This window comes from Dothidotthia symphoricarpi (assembly GCF_010015815.1).
Source record: "Dothidotthia symphoricarpi CBS 119687 unplaced genomic scaffold P153scaffold_14, whole genome shotgun sequence".
In the NCBI taxonomy this organism is placed as follows: Eukaryota; Fungi; Ascomycota; class Dothideomycetes; order Pleosporales; family Dothidotthiaceae; genus Dothidotthia; species Dothidotthia symphoricarpi.
In genome coordinates this window covers 519834-538696 of record NW_022985021.1, presented here as the reverse complement: position 1 = coordinate 538696, position 18863 = coordinate 519834, and the positions used below count along the sequence as shown (strand labels likewise).

The 18863-nt window shown below is 50.8% G+C and overlaps 9 protein-coding genes across 9 annotated transcripts; 4 read left to right on the top strand and 5 right to left on the bottom strand.

Annotated features, from left to right (window-relative positions):
* Positions 1-366: 366 nt before the first annotated feature.
* On the top strand, positions 367-1995 carry P153DRAFT_343916 (malate dehydrogenase). The gene is made up of 6 exons (XM_033666028.1): positions 367-461; positions 558-675; positions 736-776; positions 830-938; positions 988-1082; positions 1134-1995. The coding sequence occupies exons 1-6, from the start codon at positions 396-398 to the stop codon at positions 1722-1724; spliced, it is 1020 nt and encodes a 339-aa protein (XP_033522046.1). The 5' UTR covers positions 367-395; the 3' UTR covers positions 1725-1995.
* A 74-nt stretch (positions 1996-2069) lies between these two features.
* On the bottom strand, positions 2070-4192 carry P153DRAFT_295262 (acyltransferase ChoActase/COT/CPT; the record flags this gene model as incomplete). Its single annotated transcript, XM_033664017.1, has 4 exons — positions 2070-2159; positions 2241-3937; positions 4007-4052; positions 4115-4192. 4 exons carry the CDS (start codon positions 4190-4192, stop codon positions 2070-2072), a joined length of 1911 nt encoding a protein of 636 aa, XP_033522045.1.
* A 378-nt stretch (positions 4193-4570) lies between these two features.
* Positions 4571-5133, top strand: P153DRAFT_368232 (uncharacterized protein). Its single transcript, XM_033668464.1, has one exon. The coding sequence runs from the start codon at positions 4763-4765 to the stop codon at positions 4946-4948; it is 186 nt and encodes a 61-aa protein (XP_033522044.1). The 5' UTR covers positions 4571-4762; the 3' UTR covers positions 4949-5133.
* Positions 5134-5303: 170 nt separating this feature from the next.
* On the bottom strand, positions 5304-5880 carry P153DRAFT_295088 (uncharacterized protein; the record flags this gene model as incomplete). The annotated part of the gene is made up of 2 exons (XM_033664003.1): positions 5304-5581; positions 5724-5880. The coding sequence occupies 2 exons, from the start codon at positions 5878-5880 to the stop codon at positions 5304-5306; spliced, it is 435 nt and encodes a 144-aa protein (XP_033522043.1).
* Positions 5881-6136: 256 nt separating this feature from the next.
* Positions 6137-8315, bottom strand: P153DRAFT_405838 (alpha/beta-hydrolase; the record flags this gene model as incomplete). The annotated part of the gene is made up of 6 exons (XM_033672024.1): positions 6137-6840; positions 6902-7070; positions 7118-7625; positions 7673-7750; positions 7806-7976; positions 8027-8315. The coding sequence occupies 6 exons, from the start codon at positions 8313-8315 to the stop codon at positions 6343-6345; spliced, it is 1713 nt and encodes a 570-aa protein (XP_033522042.1). The 3' UTR covers positions 6137-6342.
* A 128-nt stretch (positions 8316-8443) lies between these two features.
* P153DRAFT_53080 (uncharacterized protein) lies at positions 8444-9028 on the bottom strand. The gene has a single exon (XM_033673258.1). It carries the CDS (start codon positions 8956-8958, stop codon positions 8572-8574), a length of 387 nt encoding a protein of 128 aa, XP_033522041.1. The 5' UTR covers positions 8959-9028; the 3' UTR covers positions 8444-8571.
* A 732-nt stretch (positions 9029-9760) lies between these two features.
* P153DRAFT_294727 (uncharacterized protein) lies at positions 9761-11116 on the top strand (the record flags this gene model as incomplete). Its single annotated transcript, XM_033663975.1, has 1 exon — positions 9761-11116. The coding sequence occupies one exon, from the start codon at positions 9761-9763 to the stop codon at positions 11114-11116; it is 1356 nt and encodes a 451-aa protein (XP_033522040.1).
* Positions 11117-12506: 1390 nt separating this feature from the next.
* On the bottom strand, positions 12507-13758 carry P153DRAFT_320024 (glycoside hydrolase family 10 protein). Its single transcript, XM_033665103.1, has 2 exons — positions 13023-13758; positions 12507-12960 (listed from the first exon to the last, which is right to left on the bottom strand). The coding sequence occupies exons 1-2, from the start codon at positions 13720-13722 to the stop codon at positions 12677-12679; spliced, it is 984 nt and encodes a 327-aa protein (XP_033522039.1). The 5' UTR covers positions 13723-13758; the 3' UTR covers positions 12507-12676.
* Positions 13759-15401: 1643 nt separating this feature from the next.
* P153DRAFT_320023 (uncharacterized protein) lies at positions 15402-17931 on the top strand. Its single transcript, XM_033665102.1, has 2 exons — positions 15402-16061; positions 16193-17931. The coding sequence occupies exons 1-2, from the start codon at positions 15713-15715 to the stop codon at positions 17749-17751; spliced, it is 1908 nt and encodes a 635-aa protein (XP_033522038.1). The 5' UTR covers positions 15402-15712; the 3' UTR covers positions 17752-17931.
* The last annotated feature ends 932 nt before the right edge of the window (positions 17932-18863 follow it).

The following is an 18863-nucleotide window of genomic DNA, read 5'->3' as shown; positions in this document are numbered from 1 at the left end:
ATGACTGCGCTTCAATCAAGGCATCTTTGTTGAAGTGGGTGAAGTATCTGGCTGCAACGAATCCCGAGTCACTATTGAGGCCTGCCATTGACTCGAGACTGAGCAGCAGTGTTCTCGAACAGAACTATGATAATGGTGGTTTGAGTGGTTGATGGTCTACAGAGAAACACATGCCCTCTCCATGGCACTGGTGAGGCGGGCAAATGGAGGAGTAGGTGGAGGTGGAGGTGGAGGTGGAGCATCTGGCAGCTGTCACAAGCGATCAGCGGACGAACGGTCAAAGTTCCGAGCTTGGCGTTGAGGTGACGGCTTCGCAAATCTCGCCGCTCCACTTTCTGCCACCACCAACGCTCCAACTCACTCCAGCGCCTCCATCTCCCCCACATACAGCCATCATGTTCGCTGCCAGACAAGCTTTCTCCCAGGCCCAGCGCCGCGCCTTCTCGGTGTCTGCCCGCCAGGTATGCTCAGCGCCGCCCAATTGCTGCCATGGAGCCTCGGCTTCGTCCAGGCACAAGAATTGAAGGAAGGGCAAATGCTAATTGGATGCGCCGCAGTCATCAAAGGTCACCGTCCTCGGTGCTGCCGGTGGTATTGGCCAGCCGCTGTCCCTGCTGCTGAAGCTCAACCCCAGGGTTAGCAAGCTGTCCCTCTACGACATCCGCCTTGCCCCCGGTAAGCTCATGCGACACACACACACAACTTGGATGGACGAGTGCTGATGCAGTTTTGCAGGTGTCGCCGCCGACATTGGCCACATCAACACCAAGAGCGAGGTATGCACCACAATCTAAGACCGCACACGCATCCCCCGCTGACAGACACAAAGGTCACCGGCCACGAGGCGACCCCCTCCGGTCTTGCCGATGCCCTCAAGGGCGCTGAGATCGTTGTCATCCCCGCTGGTGTTCCCCGCAAGCCCGGCATGACCCGTGATGGTAGGCAATGGCAGCTTCTATCATTGTTATGCCACTAACAACCACACAGACCTGTTCAACACCAACGCCTCCATTGTCCGCGACTTGGCCAAGGCCGCCGCTGAGCACTCGCCCGACGCCAACATCCTGATCATCTCGAACCCGGTATGCTCACATTGTGCTGCATAATATTCAACCACCCACTGACACACCCAGGTCAACTCCACCGTCCCCATTTGCGCCGAGGTCTTCAAGGCAAAGGGCGTCTACAACCCCAAGCGCCTCTTCGGTGTCACCACCCTTGATGTCGTCCGCGCTTCCCGCTTCATCTCGCAGATCAAGAACAACGACCCCGCCAGCGAGAACATCACCGTCATTGGTGGCCACTCTGGCGCCACCATCGTCCCCCTCCTCTCCCAGTCCGGCTACAACCTCGACGGCGACCAGCTTGCCGCCTACGTCAAGCGCGTCCAGTTCGGTGGTGACGAGGTCGTTCAGGCCAAGGACGGTGCTGGCTCTGCCACTCTCTCCATGGCCATGGCTGGTGCCCGCTTCACCGAGTCGCTCCTCAAGGCTGCCCAGGGCCAGAAGAACGTCATCGAGCCCACCTTTGTCGACTCGCCTCTGTACAAGGACCAGGGCGTCGAGTACTTCTCGTCCAACGTCGAGCTCGGCCCCAACGGTGTCGAGAAGATCCACCCCGTCGGCAAGGTCACCGAATACGAGCAGAAGCTGCTCGATGCCTGCATTGCTGACCTCAAGGGGAACATCAAGAAGGGTGTCGAGTTCGTCAAGCAGAACCCGTAAATGTCCTGACATGACGGGTGGGTCGCTGTGTACACTAGTAATGACGACTATGGGCTGCTGGACCGAAATTTATGGTGTTCATGATTTGCGCCTTTGGCCTTGATGTAGATTTAGATATGTACTCCAGCACAAAATACTCCCTTTTCGCTTCTCCATGGTTGTTTTGTGTGTGTTATGAATGGTGATATCCAATGTCGATAGATGTCTTCATTTGGCTGGCAGCTCTTATCTACATGAAAGAGCACCAAAAATGCAACCTCATTTCTACGTGCAATCCAGCAATCCTCTTCCATCACTTTTATACAGCGCTACTCAGACTTCTCCTCATCCCACCCAATGCATAATCTACAACTTAGCCTTAGGCGCCTCAAGCGTAGGCAGCATAACATCCCTAATATCGCCCGCCGCCTCATTGAGGTAAAAGCTCATCTTCTCCTATCGCAGAAAAAACATTAGCACATATCCATCCAACCCACCACTCAAAAACACGGATAGGAAAAAAAAAAGAGAACTTACCGAGCCCAACCCCTTAGAGCAGACATTAAACTGAATGCTATTCTCATTAATCATATACGCGAGCCCCCACCCATCATCGACCACCTGACTCCACCCATACCCATTAAAGTACTCGCTCGACAGCTGCGAGCTGGAGATGGCCCACGTAGAGCTGTACGCAAACGCGGGGTCCTTGTACAGAGTGGGCAGCTCCTCGCCGGCGCGCAGACACTTCTTCAGGCCGAACAGGTGGCGGTCCACGCCGCGGCCATCGGACGCGTCGGAGATGTACGCCACATGCGCGTTGAGCGCGGCGCGCAGTAGCTTCTGGCATTCCTCAGGCGAGGCGTCGGGGGAGGCCATTGCGTTGCAGAAAGCGACGCTTTCGTCTGAGACGGAGCGGCATGTTTCCGTGCGGCCCTGCTGGAAGCGGCGGGTAGCAGCGGATTCGTATGTGGGGCGATTTTTGCCGTAGAATTTGTGGTAGGCGAGTTGGATGATCATTTGCACGTAGGCGTCTGGGGAGCATTTGAATTTCTTGATTAGACCCTTGCCGTAGCCTTGGTAGGCTTGGACGCGGAGTTCGTGGGCGTTGATTTGCGAGGCGAAGTGGGTGGCTGCTGCGTCGATGTCTTTTTGCAGGTCGGGGGATACTTCGAAGCGGAGGGGTTTTGGGTTGGGGAGGTCGGAGCGGATGGTTGGGTCGTCGAAGGGGAGGGCGTTTGTGAAGATTTGTTGGTTGGCGTAGTCGTTTAGACGGTGCGTGGGGGTGCCGTCCATCATCGAGTGTTCGCCCATGAAGCCTGAGGTGCCGTTGTCGTTGACGATGAATTGGAGCGGCTTGTCGAACCAGCGGTTGGAGCCGTCGCCGTGCCAGTACTGGTGTGCGCGCTCTTCGAGGGTGACGGGTGAGGCGTCGTCGAGGCAGACGACAAACGAGGCAGACTCGATGGCCTTGAGTGATGCGGCGTTGACGTTCGAGGCCTGGAGCTTGGGATACACGTCTGACCAGACATCACGGTTTTGCGATGTGAGGAAGCCGACTGCAGGGGCTCTTTCAGCCTTCTCGTAGATGCGCTGGAACTGGAGTTCGAGCTCGCTGGTGTTGAGCTGCTTACCGTTGCTTTCGGTGGGGATGGTCCAGAATTGGTTCTTCCTGATGGCGAGGATGTGCTGGTTCTCCTTGAATGGGTATTTGACGCCCGTGTCTGCGGGCTTCTTGGGTACGCGGCAGAAGTTGAACATGTACTCGTACGAGCTCATGGCCATGGGAAGCTTCTTCATGTATTCTGGCTCCAGGGTGCCGTTGTCGACCATCTTCTTGAACTCCAATACGGCCGTCGAGATGGCAGCAGCGCGCTTGGCCGGGTTCCTCCGCTTCTTGTCGTCGCGGTGGGAGTAGAAGTAGCTGACATAGGGCACGACCGGGTCGCGGTAGGCCATGTATGCCGCGTCGTTCCACCACTCGGCGATCCAGTTCTTGACCTCTGGCCGCTCTCTCCGCTCTATCAGGCGCTTCTGGAGAGTCTCTCCAGGCCCGCCAGGCGCTACAAACTCGTCGACGGCTTTTGTGGTGGCATCGTATTCGGTCTTGGAGAGCAGCGGGTGAACGGATTTCAGGTATCGCTTTGCAGTCTCCTCGAGTGTGGGGACAGGAAGTTGTGGAAGAGAGTCCTCGAACCGCAGCATAGCGCCCTTGCTGAGGTCCTCCTTGTAGCCTGCGCGCGCCATGTTAGATTCCGCGCCTTGCTTATGAACACGTCTGAAGAGCAGCCATTTTTACGCACCTGCTGGCAACGACGACTGTTTCCTTATGGGAGCCATGGCTGCAATCTGCACGCCCACAAATTAGCACATACTCCCTGTAAACCACACTCCCACTCCAAAAGACTCACTCTAGGTATCTGCTGATTCAAAGTCGGTCTGCGAAGGATCGAGGCAGGTACTCGCGCTCGTGCTACTCTACTGAACATCACAAAAGAAACGTCTGGGGGGGAGGACACGACCAGGAAAACGATAAATATGGGAAATTGAATTTCAAACACGCACTGGCACTTCTGGGGTCGGTAGCCGTGAACGGAGCTTGCAACCTGGCCCATGGACCGAGGTTGTCGGCGAAAGGTAAGCCCACACAGACCCGCGTGACGTACGTTGATGGACACACGGATGCGCCGTGACTCGTGATGTCTGGACTGTTTATTCCATGCATGTGATCACTGCAGGGCGACCGTGTCTTAATTCGACCAAATGTGAAATGATTACACACGCCAGCGCTGAGTGTGCTGCTGTTCAGCATCGCGGCTTGGTGAAGCTCCCCCGCGGCTTCCCCACATTTTCAAGCCAACGTGCACAGACGCGACGACTGGCCTGAACCGAGGAACTTCAGTCTGCGCACGACAGACTTCACAAGGAAACTTGGCGAGGGTTCTTGCCTTCCATATGACCAGTATTCCTTACGGTACGATAAAACCGACAGTTAGCCAATCACAAAGCAATGAGACAAAGAAATTGACCAGAATGGTACAAGCGCTTACCATGATTGTATGGCCCAGGAGACAAGCCACTTTCATTGTAGCAAGGTTGGTATTCTATTGGGTGGCGTAATCATATATTGGACTCTGGCAGAAGGGAAGTATGTTCTTCCTCGTCTCAAGTTCATGCTGTCCTCCTACCAGTATCTTCAAGACAGAACTGTATACATTCAACCACACAACCAGCTTACGAATTGAACCGTCGAAGTTCAGAGTAATAATCAATATAACTTCAAAGATACTTTCACATAAAGACTGTGGATACAGTTCAGAAGATAGTCTTGCTCTACGATAATAGTAATAATACTCTGCTGAAGCTCATACTTGGGCGTAAGTCATACGATTTGAGATGTGGATGAAAGCGAAGATGGAGCAAAATTAGGGAGATATTGTAGTTCATATTTTTCTACGTTGAATATAGTTCCTTTTCGTCTTACGAAGACGTCGCAGCCTACAAGACCAGTTAGCCCACACACCCCAACAACCAAAAAGTGCAGAACTCCAAAAGACCATATCCCTCTTCTCCCATACCCCAATCAAAGAAGAAAAGACCTCAACTCACCTGCCACATATCGATCCTCACACTCTCAGTCCCATTCCGCGTCAACACACCCACACCCACCACATCATTCAACCACGCATACGTCCCATTCATCCCCGTTTCAAACTTGCCCGCCAGCATCGTGCGCCCGTCCGACTGCGGGGGCCGCCCCTCAGTCTGCACCGTGATGAACGTACCGTCATTGGTTTGGATGTTGTAACGTGCATCTGGGCGGATGCGTCCGTTGGCGTCGGTGAGGCGCCAGTCAGCGCCTAGATCGAGGACTTTGCCTGCGAGGTGTTAGGAGGTGGTGAGGTGTGGTGTGTGTGGTTGGATGGAGATGTGTATGACGTCATAAACGTGGTTATGGAAGAAGAGCATGTGAGTTGGAGGGGGTAGGTGAATCTTCCAATTGACATAAACAGAACGTACCGGACATCCTGGGACCCGTGAACGTCCCGCCTACAATGGGAATAACAATGCGCTCATCTCCCGTCGGAATAGGCCCGAGAGAGAATCTCGTCCCCAGGAGAGCCGTCATGCTGTACAGCAGGGTCAATTGCGGCGTAGCAGGAGGAGTTTGAGCCATTGAGGATGTTGCGAGTACGGCGAGTACAGCTAGAGGGTTGAGGAAATGCATTGTGGAAATCGCGAGTTTTCTCTTTTATGACTAGAGTCTAGTTAGGACCGGGAGAGCGCGGAAGTGAGGAGCCTTTTGTGAGTAGCCTCGCTCAGTATTTGTACTTGGATTTTCTGAATCCGTGACTGCGCTGGTTTTGGATGCCGTGGTGACGATCCGGGGTAGCGTAGCTTAGATCTGCTGTCCCGATTGCCGGCGCGGTTGACGTCTTGAACGGGTGTTTGTTGCCCCGCCTTCGGCAGTTTGAGTGTGGCTGTATTCAGCATCGTTATGCGGGGAGTTACTAGTTTCGGAATAACAAATTACTATTACAGGTTACCAACTGGTCTATATACGTGTTGTTCTCGATTCTATCAATGGTGGAAGAATCTCCTAGTCGCTCGAAGCAACTGACGAGATCAGGAAGTGGTCTTACACCGGTGGCATCCCCGCCGAACCCACAATAGCCTCATACACTGGCCTATACAGACTACATTTGAAGTCCAGATCAGACTGAGGCAGCACAGTAACACCGCTCCCCTTAACCCTCCCCACATCACCAAGGACACCCACATTCCAGTCGCCCGGCACAACACCCGCGGTCTGATCCGTCAAAAGACCGCCACGCACCTGCTCAGAGGCACCAGACAAGACCATACCCTCACCGCCAGAACCTATCGGATTCCATCCCGGCCCTGCCAACGGGTTCTTTGCAAACCTCGCCCAGGCACCGGACATGAATTGACCGAGCGCTTGTTCTTGAGTTGTTACGTTGGCCTGATCATATGTGCGGAAGACGAGCGGTAGTTCTGAAGAATGGAATGCGCCCAGCGTCGGGAACGCCTGCGTGTTGGAGAAGGATGCGTTGAAGTAGTAGCGCCAGGCGGGGATTCCAATGGAGGCAGTAGCGTTGGCCCATAGAGCTTGCGCCTGTGACGAGAAATTAGTATTCTGGAACAATGTGAGGATGTCTAGCTTCAGTGGTACTTACACACTGGAAGGTGATGTCTGTGACGATTTGCGAAATCACATCGTTACCGGTGACGAGGCCGTTGCTGCCGATGGGGTATGCAGCTTCGATGATGGGAATGAATGCAGGGGCGCCGGCATAATTAGCTTGCAAAAATGCAGTTATGTTTGTCTGTCCGAGAGTGAAGACTCTATTGTTTATCAGTAAGATAGTCTTGCTGTTTGATGGGAAGCTTACCGTCCTTCCTGAGAGTTGGTTCCACCCAAGACAGGTATGTGCGCGATATTTCCACTCAGACGTTGCGCAGCTGGATTTGTTACAAGTGTGACATTGTCGGGCACTGGATTGAAGATGAGTGAGTTCATGTTGATGATGTTCTGTACCTTCGTCGCAGGGGCTGCTCGAACACATGTCAAGTTGTTGCGATAAGTACCTGGGCAGCCAAGCTGTGCCGTAAGGTTGTACCACGCAGGGACACTGGAAGTGAAAGGAGCTGCACGATAACTGTACTGTCCGCTTTGCAGGATAGCAGCACGGAACGGCGGCTTGCTATCCTTAGGATAGCTTGTAAGCATCGAGTCGATGGAGAACGCGCCTGCACTCTCGCCAAAGATAGTGACTTTGGACTTGTCACCGCCGAAGGCATGAATGTTCCGCTGCACCCAGTCAAGAGCGAAGCGCTGGTCGAGGAATCCGAGGTTGTGTCCTGTTGGAGGCAGTTCCGGAGAGCTTGGGAAACCGAATACTAGGGGTTGTTAGAGGTGTTTGGAGCACGCATATAGTAAAACCTACCATTGGTTCTGTAATTCGTCGTCACAACAATCACATCCTCATAAGCAGCGAATGCACTTCCATCATACATCGGCTGTCCTGAAGCCTTGTTAGATTCATCTCAAATATGGTGAGGCAAGACAACTCTACTTACCACCGTTTCCAAATTGGAGAGAGCCGCCGAAGATGAAAAACAAGACAGCTCTGCCGGCACCGCCTGCTGGAGTAGACGGCGCATATACGTTGAGATACAAGCAGTCCTCCGATTCGACTGGTCGCGGATTGTTGAAGATCTGCTGGGTCACCTGCGAACTTGCTAACGGATCTGAAGGTGTCAGTGTACAGTTCGAAGACTATACCCGTGATTAGACTTACATCGAAATTGCTGGATACAAGCTGGTTTCCATGCTGTAGCATTGATGGGTTTGCGGAACCGAGCTGGGGCTTGTGGTGCGGAAAACCTCTCTGGTGGTGACTGCGCAAATGGGACACCGAGGAACTGGTTCACTGGTCCTAATGCGACGGGCAGTGAGGTGGTCTTTCCTATCAAGACACCAGCATCGATGATTGCTGTTGGCGCGGCATCATAGGCTAGGGTTGTTGTAGCTCCGTAGAGGCTCAGAAGCAGGAGGTGACAAAGGTTTGATGCAGAAAAGGAGAGCATCTTGTGAAATCCGTTGAGGAATTCAATAATTCACCTTCCTGTCCTCTCTTATAAGTATCAGGATTGTGAGCTAGCTACCCAGCAAGACATAGTCGGGAACCAAAGCCATATTTAACAAGGTCACTCAACCAACGAAAGGAAAATATCGCACGATACATCCCGACTATACGGACAAGCAAGGGTTCGCGATACCGAGGCGCAGATTGCAAGGGATTTAATGCAAAAGGATTTTGAGGCGTTATAAGCTATGGAGGCGTCATGACCTAGGGGACCTAGAGACTGGGCTGCCCACGCCACATAACGAAATCAGCCGCGGAACGTCCAGCTGCCAACAAATCTTGGACACCCAGTGATGGAGAGATATCCAAAACCATCTTCTTTGAAAGCGCAAGAGATGAGCAATTAGAAGGTAGTGTCTTCTAGAAAGATGTTCATCGAACGTGAAGAAGAACTGTATGACAACGATGCCAAGACGCGGGTTTTTGCGGGGTACGTTTGCGGCGCGGTCCTCGCATAATATCAGTAGTCGGTGCATAACCAGCTTAGAGAGTAGCGCCATGTACAAGCTTATCGTCCGTGGAGGTAGACGAGCGTATAGGAGAGGGAGAATGCAGGCATCGCAGCGACCGCAGCAGTAGTGCATTGAACCAATAGTATGTCACGACGATTGCAGCGTTTGAGCGTAGATACTTTATGGTGAAATAAGAGGTAAAGATATCTTGTAGTCGTACTCTCAACTCTAGCAACTCTTACGCGAGGGCGCGTCGCGCGTCAGCGGAAATTAGGTTTCTATGGCGCCGTCATCACGTGCATCGTGCGCTTGGTTAGGCCAATCAAAGTCGAGCCGAGATCTGGCCAATCATATCCTAGTTTCCTGCTAACACCACAATCATACGGTTCACGGTCCCACAAACGCCTCTGTCACCAATCCAATGCTGCTTTCACTAGGCCAACACACAAAGTCTCTTGCCTGTACTAAGATAAAAATTCGAGGTTTTAGCAACCCGAGATGTCTAAAACAACGTTGGCGCCTTTTCCGACGGGAAAGAAAGGAAGTCGGTAGCGTCCGAGCGCTAACACTGCATCCAGCCTCACCGACGTTGCGTCATGCATGGATCCTTTCGAATTTTCACCCCTTTTGCATCTCCGCTGGTGCCAACACGGATCCGCGAGGCCGACGACTGCATGTCAATTGGTGATAGGTCACAATACAAGACAGAACCTGGCAAGCGGTGAGGCCATAAGAGAAACGTATTGCGTGGTTTTCTTGAGGATATATGACCCTGCGATTACCTCCTAGTTTTCTGATTCCCGGAACTCGATTATTGACAGCATTGAGAATCTTACCATAGCGACAACCCCTTTCGCAACAAAACTCTCCGCAACCACCTTACAACATCATCGACAGTTTTCGACGCCGTAATTTCCATCCGCAACTGCCCAACATGTCCGCTCAACAATCTTCGCAAGCATTCCGGTTTATGGACCTCCCCGGTGAGATTCGTAACAACGTGTACGATCTGTTACTATGCTCTTGGGACGAGGACCTCGAACAAGACCAAAACTCCAATGGCACTTTCAGCAGACGGTTTTTGAAGTACCCAGCGACAGCCCTCCTACGCACCAGCAAGCAGGTCCACAGCGAAGCATCCGACTATATGGCCAAACGGAACCAATTCGTCCACATCACATGTCGAGGCATGGACATCAGACGTTTATTCCTCCACGAAGTCCCCGTTGTCACATCCGATGAGCGCAAAACGAGCCAGTTCATGGAGTATGCAATGCACCTGACTCTTACTAAGCCTATGCTTTCAAGCACTACTTTCGATCCCTCCGAGTACAAACTGATGGTACTGTGCTCTGACCTTCCATTTCTCTGCGAGAAGCTCGATATTGAGAGTGCGATGATGGATGTCAACGTGACTGCAGACGAGCATAGGTCAATCCGTGCTGAAATCGGTTTTAATCACACTTACGCACCACTATCCATTGCGAAGTTCCAAGAGCGACTTCTACGTCCAATTGCGACCCTCGTACGCGGTATCCCAAATCTCAGTATCCGCGGCCCTGTCGACTCCATCCTCGCTAGAGCTGTCATTGAAGAGACCGCCAAACCCCGATGGACAGATCCTGACGCGATACTCGGAGAGATCCGTACCGGTGTAGATGTCGGCAAGCGTCAGTGGCAGCAGAACAACTACTACATGGCTTCCGAGTCTTGGAACTATTCCATGCGTACTTTAGAGCGCATGCGTCACAGTTCTTCCTGGGTTAAGCTAAGAGAAACCGGCGGGGAAGACTTCGTGAACTCGACAGCAGATCTATACTTCACGCTCAATCTCCTGTCTGCGCAGTTCATCCAAGTGGACATGGAAAACGAGAGTGACCAAACCTTCATAAAGAGCAGTGGTAACATCGCGATTCAACATCTGCAGAAATGCAGAATGACGAGTGCACGGTTCGCTCTACACGCTGCTGCTACCTGGACACCAAACAACATGCAACAAGCCAAGATGATGTATCGTCATGCTAAATGCCTTCGACTAATGAAGGACTCTGCCAACGGCGCGAAAGCTTTACGCCTCATCCAGGCGGCGGTGGCGCTTTCTCCTTTGGGTGACAGGGTACTAGAGAAAGAGGAAAAAGATATTTTAGAATGGAATGTTGATATCCGGGCTGAGACGGTGATGGCGGGGATGATCGAAGATGCGCGGCAAGATACGCATGCGCAGAGCCAGAGTATTCTGGGTTCACTCTGGTCTTACGTGTGGTCTGGTATCTCCGAGCTGGCGTCATGAGGAGCATCTCCAGGATGAATAGCATTTCATTTCAAAACTAGCCTTCATTGTACATCTACATACTGAAAATTAGCATTTACACAGTCCCGGCTCAGCCAGGACTTTTCTACCATATTCGTGTTGCGAAAGAAGCTACTGCGCACCGATAGATATTACCAGCCTTTACTCAACTCTACCTGACCAGCCTCAACATCTGTTATCTATTCTGTCCTGCAATCTTCACGATGTCGAGTGTTGAAACGCCTTGTCCTGGTGAGCCTGTAATTACAGGGCTCCAGACAACAATCGGTCCGCAGTTTGAATACAGGAGGTATGGACGCGTATCTTCATGCCACTGCTTCAATCTATTGATGGATTTCCGCCAAGAGTGCCGAGACACTCTAGACTACGTCGCATTGTCATTCACGGACCGTCTCATCGCGTACCACCGGGTGTCGCGACGATTTTCCCAATCACGTGCGCAAAATCAATACTACGAACACCAGAATTCTAAAACAGCGCAAAATTATAGCAAACACATTTTGTGTAGCTGTTTCTATGCTTTATACCTTATTATAATAACCTGTACATCATCTACAAAGCTTAAATTCTGTGATTTACCGTCAAGTAGAGATGTTGTTGCACGTGATTGGGAAAATCGTCGCGACACCCGGTGGTAGGCCTGAGGACGAACCTGAATAACTTCGAATGGTTATCTCAACATTTTCGAAGCCAACGAAAGAATCCGGGACTGATGCGATGCTCAACACCGTGACACTCTACTCCGATCGTGTTTTCTTTGTTATGCCCCGCCTTTTGCCACAGTGGCACAGTGACTGCGCCACAAGCACCGTCAGGTTGTTATTGGCCGCTGTCTTTGGGTGGGCATAACAAAGAAAACGCTCGGAGTACAAGACCCTGCAATCTTTTTGGCTAGTTGGTTGACCAGAGAAGGAGTGGGGGAAGATCTTGAGAAACAAGACCACTAGCTACCACACTTGAGGTGTTTCATCAGCTCGCCGTCCACTCACTCTTGGGTGGGGACGTTTGTCTGTTTAGTGCGGCGATGCCTGTTGTCGAGACTCCAGGGGTATGATAGATCTTACCGCTAGCGTGCCACAGACTTTTAACCTAATTAGGAAGTTCGGTAGTTCGGACTTATCACGTCCCGTCCCGCAACATCGGTTGATTGTGATTTGGACGATGACTTGATATCCGATCGTCCAGAGTGATCAGGTACTACTGATGGCGGATGGCTGTCGCTCTGGTCAGCAGACTGATTACAACACGAAAGGACCTAGATCGCAAGTGAAACTGCCCTGCAATAGGTGGATTAGTGCGACATCGGAGACGGGAAGACTACAAAGATCGAAGAGAAGACGGTAATAGTTGAGATGGGAATTACGCTCGAGGAAGAAGTTTTTGTTGTTTCAGAACATCGCTAATCTAGAACTAGAGGTGTTCTCTCAAGCATTGCCGGTTATGACAGCAATTGACCGAGCAAGTATCGACGTGCTGCGCTCGCTTCTCCTTCCTTCCAGCGGATGTACAGCCTCTACCCAGCTACCAGTCACCCCAAATCTATTTCTGGAGTGTCCTCAAGTAATCCCTGATCGCGTAGTACGCATCCTTAGGGGCCCAGCTATCAGCAAAGAGCAGCGGCGTGTCAGCAGCGTGATACGAGTCGGTATCACGAATGCCCCAGGTAGTAATGCCCACACATGTGGGCACGTAGTAGCAAGCTTGCACAACGTCCCTGTATTCCTGCGGGTTGGCCTTGACGATATCTAGCTCGGTGACTGCGACTTCGGCAACACCTGCGGTAGTCAAATATCTCAGTCCGCTCTCGATTGGGGCGGTTTTGCCTGTGACAATCAAGGTCAGTATGATATTATGCATCGAAAGGGATGCTGAGTGTGGGTATTACCTGCTTGGAGATGCGTCTGCGATCCAATTCCATCAATGGGGATCTGCTGCGACAGCCACTGCTTCACTTTGGCCACAAGCGCGGGCGGCTTCGCATAGCTCATATCCTCGAGATCGAAATCGTTGATGTAGAGCTTGGCCGAGGGGTCTGCCTTGCGCGCAGCGCGGAATGCAATTCCGACAAAGTCTTCTCCAAGAACGTTGTAGAAGACCGACTTGCGCATCGCAGCACCGTCGAAGATTTCGTTGACCACATCCCACGCACGTATCTGGCCCTTGTATCGGCCTACCACTGTGCTTATGTGGGTCTCGATCACGCTCTGCATGACTGCTTTGTCTGTAATGTCTTTCACCCACTGTGGAAGCGCCTCATGCCACACCAGCGTATGGCCTCGGACGCTCTTTCCGTTCTGAACGGCCCAGTTGACGAGGTAGTCGGAGGTGGCAAAGGTGAACTGACCGCGAGTCGGCTCTGTTTGGTCCCACTTCATCGAGTACTCGGGCGTGACCTGACCGAACCTGGATTGGATGATATTGGCATTCTCGCCGGATTCGAGCCTGGCCTGCTCCGTGACGGCACCGAAGTAGATTTTTCCGATGCCTTTGTAGAGAGTGTCAAGGCTCTCTACCGTAGAGGCTCGGCGCTCTACGGGGGAGGCAGCCACAAGAAGAGGCGCGAGAAGGAGGAAGAGGTTCTTCATGATGGTTGGTAGTGTAGAACAGAAGGAGTTGAGAAAGGTAATGTCGAAGATAGAGGAAATCTACAACCTATATAACGAGTTTCAAGCAAGACTAGATGTACGACTAGTCGGCTAATCTGGATAGTCCCGAGTACCAGATCAGGTCATCTCCACATTTTACTCGTGCCGGTGATGGTGGTTTTATCGTTGGTCCACTTTGTATCCACCAACGTTGTCCGCCTAAAGGGTCCATGCCACCGTATTAATTGCGCTAATGAAGATTTCGTTATACATCTAGTCCCTGACGTGTAGTAGTTGTCGGCTCAACTGTAAAGACCAAAGATAAACACGGCAAAAACGGTATCTGGTACGGGACACCTACCCATTCCATATTCCCATGCTACACGCTATACTGTACTTCGAGTAGCGCTGATACCGTCCGGAAATTTGATGCACGTTAAACTTAGCTCCAAGCTTAGGTTTTTCACCGTACATCTGGATGCTATTCTTTACAAAGAGCATTGAAAATACCGAAATATCTCACCTGATCAATACTCTGATAGATGATTACCGGTCGCAGCAGAGTGTTGTGCCAAAGTGGATCATGGAGCGGATCACAACTTTGCCACGCAGGGTCAACAGTATACTTGACTTGCAGCAAAGGATGCCACTGCGCACAATGTCTGGGTTTCATAAAGAGCAATTGATACATACACATAGTTGTATAGACTTGATATTGTATTGCACCGTGAGTTCAAACCACAAACCGTTCTTGGTAGTAGTTGGCCAATAATTGAGGGGAATCAACAAAGAAAGCGGGAACAGGTTGAATCAGCAAGACCCGAGGCTGAAATAAGGCTAGAGAGGGAAAGGAAAAGTCATCATAGACGATAGTAGGGATTAGTCGGAGCGAACAGGGCTATGTTTAGGCTCCGGGAAGTGGACGGTAAGGCGTGCTAGCACTCCCTGCGATTCCTACGTGTATAGTTGGCTAGACCCGCAGAACGGTGTTGCCCCTGAGAGCAGCAGCAGCACGACAAGATTATGCCTGCTGGGACGACATCGTCTGCAGTCGGTATGCTTAGGAAGACGTAGTCAGATGACGATGATTTGCGAACTGCCATGAGCCGCCTAACAAAGGCATGGAAAAGTTCCCTCAAGGTGTTATCAATGCTTCCCTGCTACCATAAATCTGGGTCAGTTTGTTTCTAGCTAGTAGGGATTAAAACTAAGCTACAGGTGACAGTCGATGTAGTAGCGCAAGGTTAGCCACGTGCTAAAATACTCGTTTCACTTCGACCCTGACTAGCTGAAGCCGGACCGTCTTTTTCAATTGGAATGACGTAGATTATGGCATTACATCTCCCACTTGACTGCACACGGAAATTGATCATACACAACTATTTGCCTCTTAATGTATCATGTTCTTATGTTCTATAATCGTATGGCAAGGAGCCCTTCCAGATAGAGTGTTCTACAGGGATAGTGCTGACATGCAGGAAGCTGTCTCTAGCGTCGCGATGAAAACCGGAAGTGGGATCCCTGTCTAATCAAACATCACTAACCTAACGTTATGTCCGAACAATCTAAGAACGAAGTAATAAACCTAGAAGAAGCTATCAGATTTCATCTACCCTTTAGAGGTTTGCAAAATTCCGTTGTTTTATTGATTTGGCGCTGTGTTGGTTGTATATTATTATGTTATGTTTGTCTTTCATCGCGATGCTAGAGGATGTCCAGCCACTTCTGGGTTGTTGTGTCAGCTTTGCACTGCCACTCGCCCTGATATGAGTTCCACTACATGAGTGAGAGCAAGCTTGCACGTTTGTCTCTACAGCCCTGTTTTGCCCACTTTTTCCCAATCCATAGCAGATTATCTGTTGGACATACATCCGAAGGCAGATACGGAAACTCAGTAGCCTCCATCGGAGGTTGTGTCCAAAACTGTGGTGGTATCCAGTAGATGTTCTAGCGGGTCGCCACCATTTACACAGATAACCCAACGAGTCAAATGCTGAAAGTTCCGCTGAATATCGAAAACATGGATCATGCTCGATACCCAAGCGAGACCCAGAAACTTGAATACACGCCTTTGGAACCTAGAAGCATTCGTGTGCTTCAACTTCGACCAGGTCCTCGGTCTGCTCGGCTTTGTGGCGACTTCAGGGTTATATCATTAGATGATGAAGCCTTCAGTAACCAATATTCTGAACATGACCTTCGATGGAGCAATGACGGTGTTCTTGACTTCTTCGGCGAACCGAAACTCGTCTTGGACAACGAACTGGAATCCGTGTTTTATGAAGCTCTGTCCTACATGTGGGGCGACCCAGCCCCAGTTGACACAGTACTTATCTCAGGTGCGTAACACTATCTATCCCATCGTTTGTTGTCAGACCAGCAGTTTGCATTTTTATGATCAATTCTTAACCCAGTCTTTGTAAAGCAGTAGCAACCTGCATCGATTATCAAGTAGACTAACGTCCCAAAGGTAGAGTGTTGCCAATCGCGGCCAATCTCGCGACTGCCCTGTACCAACTACGATACATTGATCGTCCTCTATCAATATGGTGCGATGCGATATGCATCAGCCAAGACGACCTCGACGAGCGCGCCGAGCAAGTCCAGCTGATGCGACGAGTGTACCAGCAAGCGGATTGCGTACGAATTTGGATCAACGATCCAACCGTCGATAAGACAAGTGCAGGTATCGCGGCTTTGCAGAACTACAGAAATGCCTCGGACGATCACGTTGAAGGACTAGGCTCTGATCCTAGTCTCTGGGATCATGTGGTGCCAATCTTCGAGAACCCATATTGGAACCGGGCATGGATACAACAGGAGGTTTTGAATGCACGTCGGATCGAGCTGCATTGCGTTGATATCATAGTTCCTGGTGATTCGCTTGTCAAATTCCAAGTTGCTTGTCGTCTGCAAAGTGATGCTGTATTGTTTTGGTCCAAAAAAGATGACTGGATGAACCTGTTGCGTTCACTGCAGATATATATCACTCCTGCTGCGCATGACATGGGTGAATATGTAGATGGAGCGAGGTTCTGGTCACTTATTGAGATCATCGACAGATGCAAACGCCTAGATATGACCGACGGACGAGATCGGGTGTACGCTGTCATGCATCTTGCGAGGGACTACGAGGACGGTGGCATGGTCGTGGACTATCACAAATCAGAGACGGAAATTATGGTTGGCGCAATTGCATATCATGTGGGACAGAACCAGCACCTGAGGTTCCTGCACGAAAGTTTCCTGGGACAGGACGACACTCCTCGGGATATCCCAACATGGCTTCCACGGCAATGGTTAGGCATGGAAGAGAATTCAAGGTCCCTGTTTGATCTCGAGATTGGAGCAATGGACACTCAATGCTCGTCTCATTCGATATCCGCACAAGAGATGCGACTAAGAGCACGGGGTTTCCGAGTGGACAGTGTACAGCAGTCTTTGACCAATGGTCTTTCAGCCTACGACATGTCAACGATACAATTCTGGAGCTCTCCATTTGCTAACTACCTTCTGGACTCCTCGGGTTTGATTATCAAAACACTGTCCCAGGAGCTGTATAAAATCCTCACACATAGATCTTCTTGGGAGGAGAGGCCTACTTACGATGCAGTTGTATCAGCGTTGTCCGTCTTCTTTGAGCTTACTCAAGACGAACGATCTGCAAATCGTGAACTCGGGTGGAGAGCAACTGGTGTTGCAGACTTGCTCACGGACACTGATGACATGGTTAGACTCGCACTAGAGGATATTGTTGGGGGCTTGTCAAGAAGAATGGTAATCATGACAGAGAACCAGCTCTTTGGTCTTATACCGAGGTGCGAAGTTCAAGAAGGGGATGAGATTTGGGTCCTATTAGGCTGCTCACTTCATGTTATCTTGCGGCCAAAAAACGGCGTTTACTGGCACGTCTGTACAGCGTACATACCGAATTTCCTCGAACATGCAGCCATCAAAGACCTCTCGAGCGATATACAGCCCGGAGACAAGATCGGTGACTGGACCGTCACCGACATCGAACTGGAGTAGACCATACTGATAGCCGTCGCCATGTCCTCTACCACTCCCAGCTTCGCACAACCTGGACAATACTTCTCCACATCATCCGCCAACTTTCGATACAACAAGTACTACGCACTCATCGAAGGCCGCTCACTCTAAACTGTTTTTTAACGTCGAGTTACATCTATAAACGTTCCTTTCGTGTCCAATTTTAGCTATCTTCTTTGACTTTGAATGGGTACACCAGAAGACCAGTGAATAAGTGAACTGAGACAATTGATTGAGTAATATGAGGGCATACCTCGCAGACCCTATCTATCTCTATCTCATCAAAGTTGGGATAGCTGATGAATTCGCTAATTTCATCTCCAACACCACCCAATATGCACGACCTACTAGCCAGACATTCCAAACCAGCATTTCCTCAACCCTCGAACCATACCTATCGGCAAATAACAACCCCCCCACCCACCCCTGCACCAGGTCAACATTCCAACGAAGAACGTATTACATGCAATAGATATCCTACTATTTACAAAGTCACAACTTGTCAATCACACACACACTCTCTCTCCCTCTCTTCTCAGACAAGGCAAATCGCAACAAAGAGAAAAGCGACCTCAAAACAACAACCTGCAATCCAAAGAATCCAACATACCAACGAAAACGACGACAAGCACCAGCAGTACCAACCCCGTCCTCCCACCGTAGCCCAACTCCCACCCCTTATACACGAACAAACAAGACCGCAAACTATCATGCCATATAAAACCATGGCTAGGATGACACGTGACACTATTACACGACGCGCTACAACACGGTCAAAAAACGGAGAAGAGAAGAGGAGGCAAGAGAAGAGAAGAGGAGAGTGGGTGTTGTTTCTCTTCTTTTTTCTTCCGTACCATACCACGCCACACCAAACCACCCACGCACTCCCCTTATAATGTCAACACTGCTATTCCCCCCTCCAACGATCTAAACGCAAAACGACTAAATGCTAGAACCGCTGCCCAGTCTACCACGCTACTCTCTACACAGTTCCCGAAAGATAGTATGTAAACCAGCTTTCTCACCCCCCGTCGTGCGCTAACACGTGCATACTTCTCCCCTGCTCTTCCTTCCCCCTCTTTCCCCATCCT